Here is a 15,144-nt window from a genome sequence, read left to right on the forward strand (position 1 = left end):
ATTTATAGCAGGAAAGGGATCAGCACCTAGGTGATATAGCTGTTTCTTCTGTTTGGGAATCCAAATAGCTTTAAAGCTTGGCCCCTTATTGAAAGAGCTACAAAGGTGCCTTCAAAAAAGATAAAATTATTTCTTCAAGTCTTTTCAGATACAGAACTCTAACCTGTATGTTTTCTTCTTCAGACTCCAAATACCAGATTCACAGATAAAGCTATCATAATGCTTTGGAAAAAGAATAAAATGTTGCAATCTTAAGCTAATTAATAATCAACACACGAAAACCCTGAAAGGCTATGTTGATTTTGTTTTAAATAAGGAAGCACCTAACCGACCATGCTCACACAAAAATTTTGGATTTAAATTAGTCAGCATTTGTTCAGGTTACGATTCTGAGCCCAAAGAAAATTTACATGTGACCGATTTCCCTCCTTGCAACTCTCTCTGCAATATAACCTGTGCTATGTCTTAAGAATATATCAAAATATGCCCCGTGAATCACTGAGGTACTGCTTCATTTATACCTGGTGTCAGTTACAACAAGAAGTGGATTTGGGACCTTTTAGGATTCTGGGTGTAAATAGGAAGAAGTCATTGCAAGGTCAAGATTTTCTAATCTTTCAGAATACTGCAAATTAATTATTTGCAAGTCTTGGTTTATTATTTCATCTCCTGTTTTACAATGCAAATTCAAAAGTAAACCTCCTTGTCAAGAAAATGGATGCTTAGCATTTATACAGTGTTTTATCAATTCAAACAAACATGCACGCATGTCAGTCCTTCTACAAGCCCTGCTTTCTTAGGATATTAAAAGATCGCAAGATTGGGCCATTGATATAATTCAATGCAATGACCCAATCCAATGCCAAAGACTAGCTATTTTGCTTTCTTCTTTGTTTCCCAAGCTATGTATGTACTGACTTCTCTGGGACAACACGTGCTTCACACCTAAACTCAGAGCTGTCCTTACATCTACAGATAGCTCTACTTCTGGTGCTTCAAGGAGTCCACGAACGTACACCACGTCCAGCTGCATGTTTCCTGACTATTTGTAGGTGTAGCCTTGCTGAGCAGACAGAAAGGTCCCTGAAGGAACACTTCTGTCTTGATTGCACCCTGCGGGGGCAGGTACGTTTTTCCACGAAGCCTCAGAGCAGAAAAGATGAGCACTCACAAAGTCTGGAGTGGGGGGTGAAGAAACCTTCTACAAGGGACCTGGTGTTCTGCAGCTGCTTTTGCAAATATAAAAAGAGAGGGGAACGCGCCTTCCTCAGCGGTGGCAGCTCTGGGTTAACTGCGATAAAACAAACAAGCAAAGAGGCAAAGCCCAGCCTTGCTTCCACAGCCACCGCAGGGAAAGGGCCGATTTCGCAACCCCCGCTTGTGCAAGCAGCCCCGCGGCAGGAAAAGGGACCACTCGCACAGGTCATTGGAGCATCTGGCCCTAACGGGGTGCTCGTGTGTGAGCACGTCTCGTCTTTGTGGTCTTTGACATGTCTCATTGGCTCCTCATCACACAGGCTGCAGCTTTAGCAAACTAAAAATCCAAACCAACAACCAAAAACATAAAACCCCAGCCCACTTTACAACCTAAATTGAAGAAAAGCTCCTAAAACGGGTCCTAGATTCAACCACCCACGACATATAAAGAGAAGTTTAATAAATAAATTAATAAAGCAAAACCAGACTGCAGCCTGAAAAACACAGTACAGTTGAACACCTATAGCCCTTAACATACTCAACAGGAGAATTTGCACATTAACAACAGGTTAGGAGTCATATGTATCATCAAATATGTGTCATCAGTCTTTTTGTTTTTAAGTTGGGAGTTGCATCTACCTGCAGAATGATAATACAGCTGCATTTCTAACTGCACCAGAGGGTCTTGACCTAGCAGAACCAAGCCTCTTGCATCCACTGAAGTCGATGAGTTTGAACCAACAACCAAGAGAGGAGATGAATAAAGACACCCCTGTAAAAGCATTCAACATTTAGTATTCTTTTAAAGAAAAGACCTAATCTTTTTTTTTTTTTTTAATAGACTTTTAACTTCACATACAAATGTGCTACATACGACTGAACACACTACAGGAAGTCTGTTAAACGTGGGTAAAAGGTAGTATGTATTGCACAACCAGTGGAAATACTTGAAGAAAATTGCTAGAATCCTACAAACTAGTTTTAATTAAAAGCATCCAATATCTCGGCAAGCAGCTGATAATTAGCTTTATTATTGTAATTTAATATGCTAGACTTCACAATCTCTGTGAATTACTCTACTTTAGAACCATTTTAATTCTATTTATAATTTCTGCCTCATCACACAGCTCAACGTAAATAATAACTACAAAGATGAGGGGTGGTCCTTTCTGAAAACTGAGAGTCATAATAAGCACTTCAGTGTCCTTCCATTTCTGTTTTTAAAAAAACCCTCCAGCTCTTTTAAAGGGCTGCATTAAAACAGAAAAAAAGGTTAAGACTAAGTGGATCAATTTCTCTCCCTCTACACTAATTCCATATTCAGTGTTTTCTACAAAGTCTAGGGAGATGTTTAGTTTATTCAGTCATTTCTCTATTCCTGCCTAGTGTAAATTCTGGTTAACTACATGAATTGACAATACAATTATGAGCATACAGTCAAATTTCAATGGAGAGCTCCTGTCTGCAAAATGAAGGAAGCACTGTAATTCAACACACAAGATTAAGAAAAGAACTCAGCTAACAGTACAGATGTGGAACATTTATATGTCTGGCACATGTAAAATTAATTTCCGTGTTAGTGAACAATTGTGAGGGCATAAAAAAAGTTGTCTCAAAGATCCTATATAATTCTCAGTTCTTTGGGAATTCTTTTTCAAAGCACTGACAAATGATAAAAAGTGCATCTTGTATGCACGTATGTGTTTTCCATATGCACTCTTCTTAGCATTCTACTGTGTTTGAGCTATATTCATGTAACAATTCATTGTTAAAGGAGATAATAAAAAAATATGTTCTTTCATTGACTTTGTGTGCAAATTATTGAACTTGATATCATTGCAAATATGAAAAAGGTTCTTTTTTTCAAGTTTTTGAATTGCAGCCAGAGTCATTATAAATTGTTTCCACAATATGAGAAAAATATGAAGGTAATTTTCCTAATTAAGGCCACATTTTATTAACTCATTAAACTCTGTCACCTTTATTCACTAAAAATCAAGCAGAAAAGTGGAATAAATTCACCATGACAAAGAAAATGCACGCATTTCCATCATATAAATAAACTGACTGAAAAAAGGTGAGGTGTGTAAATTAAGGCACTCAATCTAAGAACATAGCACATTCTCAAGTGGCCAAATTGAGCTCTTGGATATTCTTCCAGGACTCTCACTCGAGAGAAGGCAAGCAGCAGATGCAAAACTGTACTTCTTGTATCCATATATACATATATGATTCAAAAAGCATAGGATGTCCTTCGCAGAGCATATCTAAATATGCAACAGAAAAAACATAAAAGGATCCCTTTATGTCTAGAATTGTTATTGCCAAGTATCCCCAATGATATATCAGTAGTCGATTTGTCCAAATTATAGGAGGTTTCAATTACTCTGCTTCATGATCACAGAATTGCATCCTAATTTCCCTTCAAACTGTTCAAGCTGTTACGGATTATTAAAGGACATTATCAGCCTGAATAAGCATATTAGAGATCTGTGTGATTTTTCCCCCCTAAATAAACCTAAAAATAACTCCTAAAATTACTATAATTGAAATGAATTAGCAAGTTTCTCCATACTACATGTTTCAGTTAACTCACTCTGCTTTTACAAATATTTTGGACCCAATCCACTACGGACAATTCCAGCTTCATGTTGCAATTGCTCCACTGTTTTCAGTGAGTTGACACGAGCGGAAAAATGAAGCAATGCAGCGGGGAATCAGATCTATCTTACAGAGCAAGTTTCTCTTTTACTGAGAAAGCTAGACCAACTGGGATCAGAAGAAGAAATGTAAATCTTTCACATAAAATACACTTCAAAATAAGCTAAAGAAGTGGACAGTTCCCATTGCTTAAAAATATAACAATTTCAGTGTGACTGCTCTTCAGAAACTGCAGTCTGAATTGCGTTTCGAGGCATTTCTACAAGAAGCACGAGCGTGCCATGCAGGTCCCACCGTCCCATCCCCGTGATTTTGCAATGGCACAAATAAAGCTAACATGCATATATCTTTTCAGGACTAGGACCTACCTTTGCAGTCACCACACCATGTTGGTAGTGACTTGCTCAGTGCAAAAAAATTTGCAATCTCTTCTTGTTCACCAGCTTAAAGCAGGGAGGAAGGTGTGTCTTAAAGGAGAAGGGTGAGGCAGTTGTTGCTGGGCTTTTAATAAAGATGCATCACAACGTACTCTTGGGGGCTAACACAATTCTGTTTAAATTTAGGGAGCAAACCAAATTGTTGTTGACTCCAAGTTGTGGTTATGTTTATGTACAGATTACAGATGTAGGGACAACAAACCACAGTTGACCTTGGAAGCAGGGAGTTTTCCAGCCGAAGTCAGTCTGTTTTGCTGGAGAGCCACTAGGGAGATAAAACTCCTGCAGCTACTTCGGATGAGTGGAAGGTATTTAAAGTAGCCTCCTGTTTAAAAATTGCCATGAAGCTGACAAGACCGAGGCTGCCTATCTTGCCTCAGATGGAGCTCACACTTTAAATGCCGTTCCTCTCCAGCAGGAGAAAAAAAAAATCTTTGGATTACAGAAAAAAATACCAGTTGAGGAATAGGTCTTTCCTCTTTTGACTCTTGCATTGAGTTGCAAGCATTTAAAATGCTTCCCAAAAAATCATAGTCCCAGAAAAACTGATGAGAGCCCTTACCTTCCACTCCTCAATTGACATAATGTATTCCTGGTGTCCTTCTGAAGGTATCTAGCAACTGCATTTAACCCAACGGTGTTTGTCCAGCAGCCCAGCCTCCTCCCCTTCCCTTTCTTTTTCTGGGGGAAGGATTCTGAGAAGAAAAAATCGTTCCCAAACCTTTCTTTCTGTGTGACTTTATACTTCCTATAAAAGTGGGGTTTGTCGCTTGGGAGGGGAATTCCGGGGGAGCCCACTACAGTGCCAGCAGCGCATCCCGCCTTACGCTCATAAGGATGACAACTTTTTCCAAAGATCCCATTATTGCTACACTATGTTTTACTACTTTACTACGTTTTCTTTGGTCTAATTCTATTACTTTTAATAATAGTAGAAAGTATTGACTGGTCAAAATGTAATCAAGTACATATGTGAATCTTGACTGAAAAACAATAAAATTCACTATGGACCCAGCTCTTCTTGCACATAAAACAGGAGAAAAAAAAATCCCACAAGTCTTCAGTGGAACTTTTTCCTGACAAAGAGCCACACAATTAGGCTGTGATCCATCACTTTTGATATCCTTTGGACTTTTTAAGAAAATGTTGCCAAAAATGATCTGCCAGAACAGCATACGATTCATTATGCCCTTGTTTGTTTTCTGTTGCTGAAATACAGACTGGACTCATTTCCTTGTTTTCTGCAAGACTGTGGCGTTAGTGAAAGAAGTACCTAAGCTCAAATAAAATATGTCTGGAAATGTTTTTGTCTTCATTTTGGAGTTATCCAATTTTAATGATGAGAAACAAGTTTTGAATTGTTGTAAAACTCTGTGGATTGATTCTCCACTTACATTTCTGCATTGCTATGCAGTGGAAGTGGCAAGCAGACCAGGTTTTTTGGTATTAAGGTCCACAAGGGAAAGGAAAACTGCTACAGTAATGCCGAGATGGAGACTATTGCATTTTTTATTGTACAGTGCATGTAACACAAATGACAAAGGTGTCATTCATGCTTATATAAGGAAACATGCAACCAGACCATTACTGGAGTGAGCACTGGCAGCCGGGAGCCGAGGTGGAAAGTCACAGGTGTATGACAAGCTTGTATCTCTACTGCAACTCCTGAGTATGGGACCTAACTAAAAATACACCAACTCACTTTGCTCACTTGGAGCTAGGTAGTCACCCTGAGAAGTACTCAGCTGGGATAAATGATGCACACAGGTCAGCATCTAAGCTTCTCCAGTTACGGGGAGCATGAAGGGCAAAGAGAGGAGAGTCCTTTGCCCTGTCTTGCCATCATTACTTTGGGCCAGAGAGACTGGTGATCCCTCTTTAATTACCAGGACCCACCAGTCCTGCCTGACTGAATTAGGACAGTCAGTACAATTCCACATTATGCCTCTGCCTTCCTGTCGCTTCCCCTGGAAGCTGTACCCAGGAGGTAGAGGACTCTTGCAGGTATCAGTGCATTAGGTTTGAAATCCTGGCTCCTGAGGATGTCCAGCATTGAACCTCTATTGACTTCAGTCTGGTCAGTCTTCTCACTTGGTGGATAAGCCTGCCTTCTCCTTGGCTTTTTATCTTAAATTTACTTTGTTGTTAGGGATATGATTTCTATGTCTTATTTTTTTTTTAGATTTGCAGTATATAAAGTCCTGAGTTTAGGCTACTTTACTCAAAAAAAAAAAAAAAAAGGATAGTCACCAATATTAATATTTGTGAGAAAATCTTTAAGGTTGGAAGCAAGTCTGGGATAATAGAAACATGAACTACAGAAAGTGCAGAGCTCTGCAGTATTTTGGACACTTCCCCCACGCAGTTCTGCTAAGGACAGCTATCATAAGGACAGCTATCATTTTAAAAGTTCTTGGTCTTTCACTTGGTCTACACGTAGTTTCTCATGTCCACGTGCAGCAGTTTCAAAGGGTTTGATAAAGCGATAAGGCATACAGCCATCAAACTAAACTTGGCAAAGCTTTGCTAAGTATTGAGGTATCTTGGGGGGGGGGGGGGCAGGAAATATATGGCAGTCTAAGCAGTATATCCTGTATTTTTTATTCAGTTTGAAAGCAAACATTTGTGAGTTAAAATCAAAGCAGAGCATGTCAATATTAGAAAGAAGCTTCTGCATGCGAGTGATGACACCTTTTGGAAAAGGGACACAGCATGAACTACTGTATGCTACTGTTGTATTAACCTATGAAGAGGAGTACTGGACATTTTCGTGGTAACATGAACAAATCCATTCTCACTTTTTTGACTTACAGTTTCCCTCATTAGAGAAGAGAAAGAAGAATAAACAAAGTTACCTAAGGGCAAAAATTTGGTTTGAAAATTCAGAAGCAACTACATTTTCATATAAGAAAGCCATCCCATCCTTAATTTTTCTATTTCACTAAGACCCTGAACACCTTAAACTATGCGATTCACTAGCAAGGCGAGAGAGCAGTGCCGCAAGCCACTTGGAACATGCCCCTGCTTAGCTGATTCAGATAAAGTCTTTCCAAGTCTTTGGAAGGAATTCTACTACTTGTTTCTAAATGCACTATATTAATATGCTTTTTCTTTACATTTCAATGATCGTTTATAATGTTTAATAGAGAGTCATAGTACATGGTACTCCAGTATGCATGTGAGTTACAATTGATGTGAGCAGTCAACTGAAGCTAACAGAGTGCGTCTTTTAAAGGATTTGGCCCTTACAATGCATTGCAGCTTCCAATTTTAAAACTAGACTATTAAACTCTAGCACATGGGATGTTAAGGTGAATGCATGAAATATAATCAGGATTAGATACCTGGTTTATTTCATTTGGGGTCTTTTTGGGCGGCTGGACAATAAATGCATATGGATGTAACCTTGGTAGCACCTAGCTATTGAAAAGAAAAACACCTAGTCAGGAAGCTCTCATTCTAACTCCTGATCCCCACACAAAGTCCTTTGAAAACACTGCTTGCACTTATACGTGTAAGCAGACCCAGTGCATGGAAAAAAAAAGAAGAAAGAAAGAAAAAAAGAGAAAAAGAAAGAAAAAAGAGAAAAAAAAAAAAAAGAAATAACATCATATTCCTCTAATATAATTTACATAGTTTAAGCCAGTGGCCATACCAGTCTAAAAATTCTCACATTCCACAAAACATCACTTTTTTGAGATAATTTGCAATCATAAGCTACAATTTTTTTCTGAGACAGTATTATTAACTTTTAACAATTTTGGAAGCAGAATGCTTTGCACAACGACTGGCAGTGTTACCATACCTTCTAGACCAAGGTAGAAAAGTAATCCAAGAAGTAATCAGGTTTCTTGAAGCACAAAATTAAAAGTTTCCTTAGAATCGACTGCTGCAGCGGGAAGCCGTTTCTTCACACACCCAGTTTTTAACTACGCGCATCTTCTTTAATAACGACTACAGAGAGAAACCGTCCCTTCACAGAGAGGGTAACTTTGCGGAGCAGGGCGAAAAAAAAACCTCTAGCTGTGACAGGCTGTATCGCAAGGAGGAAAACTTCTGGTGGCACCGCTATTCGGAAGTCAGCAACTTCTCCTCTAACGCCGTTCCCCTCAAGCGCGCAGGGGCTGCTAATTTTACGAGTTCCCAATGGCTTTTACAACCTCCCTGCCTGCCTCCCCTCTGCAAATTACAGGCGCAAGCAATTTGCACTCAGGCTTTGAATGAACCGAAGTGCTGTAGCTGACCCGAGGAGGCGAAGGGACCGGTCCGCACCCGCTCCGGCGTGGGGGCAAGGTTTCCACCGCCCCGCCGCTTCCCTCCCCTTTGAATCAATGAGCATCCCTTCTCGGCCAGCTCCTTATGGCTGCTCATCTCTGAAACTCTAAGGAAGCGCTCCAAAACGCCTGGATTACACCCAAACTGCGGCGCAATGTTTTCAAATTAAAAAACAAACAAACAAACAAAAAAAAAACCAAAGCGGGTGGGACGGGGATGAGGGGAAGAAAGGGATGGACGGGACGGGACGGGACGGGACGGGACGGGACGGGATGGGACGGGACGGGAGGGGAGGACCTGCCTGCTGGGCTCCGCAGTCTCCCACTTTACGCTCCCGGCAACTTCTCCCCGGCAGCGCCGGCTCCGCACCGCCCCTCCTCACCCCGCGCCGCAGCCGCTCGGGGCTGACCCCCCGCCCGCCCCCGGCGGCTGGGGCAGGTGCCCGCCCGGGACCCCCCGCCCCGCGGTACCTGCTACGCCGGGGCCGGGGCCGGGGCCGGGGCCGGGGCCGGGGCCGGGGCCGGGGCCGGGGCCGGGGCGGGCGGCAGCTGTGGCGGCGCGGCGCGGCGCCGCTCCATGTGCCGGCGCTGCCCCGCGGGCGGCGGCTCCGCGCCCGGTCCCTCCCCCGCCGCTCCCGCCCGCCCGCCCGCCCTCCGCCCCGCACCGCCGCCCGCTCCGCACCCGCGCAGGCCGGCGCCGCCGCCTGGGACCGGCGGCGGGCGGGCGGCGGGGCGGCCTCCGCGGCGGGGTTTTACCTGGCCAGGCGAGGGGGTTCACCGGGGCGCCGGGCTCGGGGCGCGGGAGAGCGGCCGGGCTCCGCGCCGCCCCGCCGGGCGCTGGCGGGGCCGGGAGGCTGAGGTCTCCCGGCGCGGCGGGCAGCACCCAGGCACAGCGGCGCGGCTGGATGCCGCCCGCCGCCAGACGCGGGCATCCACCTGTAACGCCTCGGAGCGAGGGTGGAAGGGGTCAGGCCGTCCTCCTTTATCTCAGCCTGGTCGTCGCATCCCATGCAAAACGTGTCCCACGCTTTTTAAGCGCTTGAATTTAATGCCGCAGGATCAGAACTTAAGTAACTTACTGAAAATCGGCGGCAGAGCCAGTCACTGAAACGCAGACCTTACGCTTCAGTCCAGAGGGCACGGCGAACCTGACAGAAATTACGCGTGTGCCTAAAGATTAGGCGCACATACACGCCGTGGAGGATCAGGATCTCATTTTTGCTGTGCTTCAGTTCCTCATCTGCAAGATGAGGATAATAACACTTCCTTTACTCACATCCTATCTTTATCTGCGCTCTCGTCTAACAAAAAATTTAGGCATGCGAATAACTTTATGCGTGTGAGTAATCTCATTGACTTAAAAGGGTCAATTCAGAGATGCAAAGTTAAGCACACCCATAAGCATCGGCAAGATCCGGGCCTTCCTTATAATGCAAGCTCTTTGGAACAGAAATTGTCTACTACTTACTAAAAAAAGTTTATACTGTACAATGAAATGAGGTCTCCAGCGCTAAGTTGGGCTTCTTTTAAAACAGAAATGTCGAGAAACGTGGGGATTTATTTCAGGCACCCCTTTCCTTGGAGAAGCCCTGCAGATGTGATTGCTGTGTGCTTCACCAGCTAGGGTAATACCTGGGTACACTCGAGATGAACCAGGTGTACTTAGTGCTTCTCAATTTTTTGATTTTTCTCACTGCATCTTTACAGAGATGCAGAACCCTCCTTTTACTGCAACTTATAAGCAGACCTTATGGATCTGATAGGGATGAAACCCATAGCCAAATTCTCCTCTTATTTATTCCAGAATACCCCCACATTTTCCAGCAGGTTTGCATACAGGGAAAGAAGAGCATTTGATCGGTAGAATCACACCCAGCATTAAAAAGAAAGAAAGAAAAAAAAGATCCACAAAAAGGTGCCACCATACACTTAGCAGTTAGTACCTTTCTCCAGGAAGGCCCAAAGAGCTCTGCCTCAGCGAGCATGGGAAATACAGGCAGGGAGAGCTTCACCAGCCACCTTCTTGAAAAGCACAAGCTGGTGAACTCGAGGGAACACGGCAACTTTCCACAGATACGTCTGTCTGCATATTGTGAAGTAAAAGGACCGACACGCCACCGAGGAGCGGCGCTTTCAGGAGCTGTTTGCGCTCTCCCGTGCTCCAGCTGCTGCAGGACCCGCAGGCCAGTGCCTCTGAGCGTGCTCCAGCCTACCAGGGGGAGCTGATTTGGCACGTATTTTTAAAGGCAGATTTCACACTGTGCAAGCCGCGATTTCTCATTAAACATGTGATAAGGGTTTTAAAGTCAGAATCAAGTTGCTGGACATGTGTGAGCTGAGCCTGCTGAAGTCAAATCTTGTGAGATGTTAAGCATCTTCTGCAACTTGCTGCGCTTAGGTTTGTTAACAGCTCATAGGAGCTCTCAGGACTTGGAAGATGTTGTGAAGACCCTTCTATGGCTGACACCCTTGAGAATTACTAGCGGTATAGTCACGGCAGCACTGAGCTCACTGCTGGCAGCCTGCTCTCATGTACAGCAAGTTTCTTGCTGGGAGAGCAGCCATGGGTAGCCTGGAGAGAGCCCCACTGTCCCAGTGATGCTTACCAAGGCTAGAGCTAGTTCGAGCAGATCTGTTAAGGTATAGTTGCAGATACACACTGAGGCACTCGCCTGAGGAGCCAGATTCTAGCATCCTTTTCTTGCAGTGTTTCCACTGACATTATTGGGAATTCTGGATGAGCCAAAGTGGGTTGTAAAGGATATAGGGTAGAGCAATGTATAGCAAAAATACCTAAGTGGCGTTCCAGCTGTCGAATTCATTGCCAGCTAAATCTTATCTCAGACTAAATCTACTAAAGAAACTTTTCTGCTGCTGTCAGTTCTATTGCGGGAAGCATCTAACAAGGCTGCACAGTGAATGGTTTCCTTCAGAGTTGTTCTTAAACACAAATAGTAATTGTTATTGCAGGAGGTACAATGTTTCTACTGCTGTGAATTACCGTTTCCCATTTATGGCTTTCCTACAGCAGTCTTACCATTCTGAATCCTCAAAATGGACAGCATGCCGCATTCATGCTGCTTCAGTCCATTACCACGCAGGTGATGATAATTAAATACAAAAATACAACAGAAAAGTTTTGCAAACTGAGAATCAGCAAAAAAGTTCTAAGCACAGAAGACGAATATTCTCTACAACAGTTGGAGTGTGCCAGGCAGGTGCTCCTCTTGCCTTTCCACTGCAAGATTTATGTTGTGGTCCTAATTCTTCAGAGAATAGCCTGGGCACAGTGTCCAGAGGGTTTGCTTGCAGGATTGTGAACTTATCAGGTAAGTAGTTCTCATTCAGTTTGGAAAACAGAAGTTCTGATCAAGATGAGGACAGTGAAGGTTTATCACCTGAAGCATGGTAAATTTCCAGAAGCACCAAAGGGTAATGGATGTTGTTTTGTACAGCCAGAAATGTCCCCCAAACCATGATTTCTACTATAATACTGTGAGCAGCTTTGTTTTACAATTCTTGTTGTACCTAGTCTCCCTGCCCCGAGAAACCCCCCCCAGTGCTATTTTGCTCTCAGATGGCTCTTCATACTTTGCAGTGCCAGAAATGCTTCAGAAGATATCATGGACCTCACAATAAACAGCTGATTGGCAGCTATTTGAATATAACCTAGGAAATACAGATCACTGTTCCCATTCCACATAATGTCTAACATTTAATAGATCTTGCTTAGTTTATAATTTTTGATCCATTAAACTGTAGTCTCAGTTTTTTTAACTTCAGAAAAGAACTCGGTCACCTTTTAGCAAAGCTGTAATGCTTTCACCTCAAAAACATCTTGAAGGTCCATGGTTTCCTCTCCTTACACATCATGGGAGATACAACCTGTGCTACTCACATATAAATACAAAATATCACCACCAAAATCTTCCTTCTTTCCCCTCAGTCTGTTCATGTCATTTTCCTCTTTGCGTTGCTGTGCTGACTCCTCAGCCATTGTTGCAACGTATTTAATACTCACCTCTCTCCTAACTTATCTTGCATCTGCTTCCCACTGTCCTTTACTTGATCTCTCCCATCATTCTCATTTCTCATTTACATATAAGCATTTCAGACAATTGCCTCTAGGCTTTTTTCCCACATATCTTTTCTTCACTGACTGACCTCCTTGAACTCAACTACAAGTGCCTTGCTCTCTCCAGTCTGTGCATTTTCCACTGACTTCTACTGTACTACTGGTTTTGATTCACCTGCGTACAATTAGAAAGCCCTTCTTGTTGTTTTCTGTACCTCAGCCTCTCAATTCTTTCTTTGTGAGCTTCTTATCTAGAGGCCAGAGAAACTCTTAGTGCCTTATGGACACTACCACAAACACAAGATAAATAATTGTTGTAATAATGCAAGGAAATGTGGATGGCAACTGATCAGATATGTGAGATTTTAATCTGTATGTAGGTGAAAAGAGAGAAAAATTAACAGCTTGTCATCAGTGCCTTTGTTAACTTCTTTCCGTTTTAGGAATAGTAAATGAAAAGAGAGGGGGGGTTGTTTTTTAAAAAAAGGTAGAAGAATATTTTACAGTAAGGGAATGGAATAGTCTGAATGTGACTGCAGACATTTTTTGGCATCAAGGACAGGTACCTATTGTATGACCAGTGACCGACTGACTGACGGGGAACCGTGAAGTTGAATGACATTTGCTATTCAGCAAGGAGCATCTCAAGTTTATATTTACTTGTGATTTTAGTCGAATTAAACACTCTGGTTGCAGGTGTACACATGCACACATACATGCACACATGCACAAAACACTTGGGAAGGGGCGTACCAAAGACATCATCGGTCCCACACATTGTATCATATCACTGGTTGAAAAGCTTCCCTTCTAAACTTGCTGCTCATAGTCAGATCTGGACCAAAGCTAAACGCGGACCCAGGACAAATCCAGGAGCTCTCACTCGCATCCAGCCTGTTATCTCCTTGTTTTGCTGCCTGATCTCTGGCATTTTCGCTCAGACGGCTCTGGTAACCTGAAGAACCTGTCAGTGGAACAACTGGCCGGTGGGTCTGTCTACAGGACAAGTACGGTGGAGATAGGAACCAGCCACATCACCACTCCATTTCATAGGGTAGACACCCTGTAATTATTGGTAGTTACGTTTAGGCAGTGCACAGAGGTGCTAGTTAATACATGTCAATTTACCACAAGCTGTTCCAAGGAATTTGCTGTCTTCTCGGGCAACGTGAATTGCCTCGCCTATCTAGCAAAATGGGACATTCTTGATTACAGGCTAATCAGTCTTGTCAGGGACTTGGTTATATACAGTAATACCTGTGTGTCAGGGGAGGAGGGAAGGACAGAATTTCCTTCTACAATAAGAAAGTTCTGACTACAGAAGACTAAGGCGCTGCTCTCAGCAACAGCAGCCTCAGGTAGGATACAACTAGAGAGTTGCAGGAACCACACTTCTTGCTTCAAAGACCGCCCAGCAATTACTATGCATATAAAAACATGGCATGTAGGATTTAGTCTAATGTAACTGAAGCCAAAGTTTTGTCTCTCTGTTCTGAAATGCCCCCTATGGAAAAAAAGTTTTGCTGCTTCAGCTTTTTTAAAAGATAGGTCTAGTTTATGCTTCTTGTCTGTAGCTAGGTTTACATAGAATATACAAAAAATTCAACATCCAGTTACATCTAGAGACAGCTACTGAAGTCCAACAGTTACTCTAGATTTCCAACGTTAAAACTGAGAACAGAAATGCTTTAGTCAGTTACAAATTTTTATATTTCTCTTACTTAAAATGCCTCAGAACAGGACCACAATCATTTCTCTACTAATACATATCCATAAGGTCTCCAGAACTCTTTGACCAGACATGAGGGAAAACATGCCAAGTCCAGCACAGGGCATCAAAGGAACTGGAGCATCTCTCCTTTGAGGAAAAGCTGGGAGACCTGGGACTGTTCAGCCTGGAGAAGAGAAGGCTCAGGGGGATCTTATCAATGTGTCTAAATACTTGATGGGAGGGGATGAAGAAGAGGGAGCCAGGCTCTCCTCGGCGGTACTCACTGGTAGGACAAGAGACAACAGGCACAGGAAATCTCACCTGAACACAAGAAAGTACCTTTTTTACTGTGAGGGTGTTCAAACACTGGAACAGGTTTACCAGAGAGGTTGTGGAGTCTCCATCTGTAGAGATACTCAAAACCCAGCTGGACATGGTCCTGGGCAACTAGCTCTGGCTGACCCTGCTTGAGGTTGGACAAGATGATCTCAAGAGCCTGTGATTAGAAAAAGGCAATCATCTACTTTTCAGAGATCATTAAATCTATGAATAAATTTAAAAAAGGAAATGTCCTATCATGTTAATTCTCCTGTTACTGATCCCTTCCAAACTTGTGAATTCATAAAGCATAGCTATAGCTATACTTCAGTTAAAATTTCTCAAGTAATTTTCATTTTGGAAAACAGGGGTAAAACTTTTCTATGTATACAAAAGAGGCAGAACTAAGAGGGATTATCACACTTCCTTCATGTTATCCATTGCATCTGAGGTTCAAAGATTTTTTTTTTT

General features: G+C 42.9%; 1 protein-coding gene across 8 annotated transcripts in view; it reads right to left on the reverse strand.

Annotated features, from left to right (window-relative positions):
- The window catches only part of IKZF1 (IKAROS family zinc finger 1), a 72,526-nt gene extending 62,784 nt beyond the window's left edge, over nt 1–9,742 (reverse strand). The window contains exons 1-2 of one of the 8 annotated variants that reach the window (XM_087760179.1): nt 9,041–9,108; nt 1,837–1,969 (exon numbers count right to left, since the gene is read on the reverse strand). In XM_087760179.1, the coding sequence (XP_087616305.1) occupies nt 1,837–1,861 (25 nt within the window). In that variant the 5' untranslated portion in view covers nt 1,862–1,969; nt 9,041–9,108. The other 7 variants (XM_087760190.1, XM_087760226.1, XM_087760202.1 and 4 more) reach the window with 7 other exon arrangements.
- Nucleotides 9,743–15,144: the final 5,402 nt, after the last annotated feature.

Source organism: Nipponia nippon, unplaced genomic scaffold (assembly GCF_047370975.1).
Source record: "Nipponia nippon isolate SJK-2023a ecotype South Korea unplaced genomic scaffold, ASM4737097v1 scaffold_1, whole genome shotgun sequence".
Lineage (NCBI taxonomy): Eukaryota > Metazoa > Chordata > Aves > Pelecaniformes > Threskiornithidae > Nipponia > Nipponia nippon.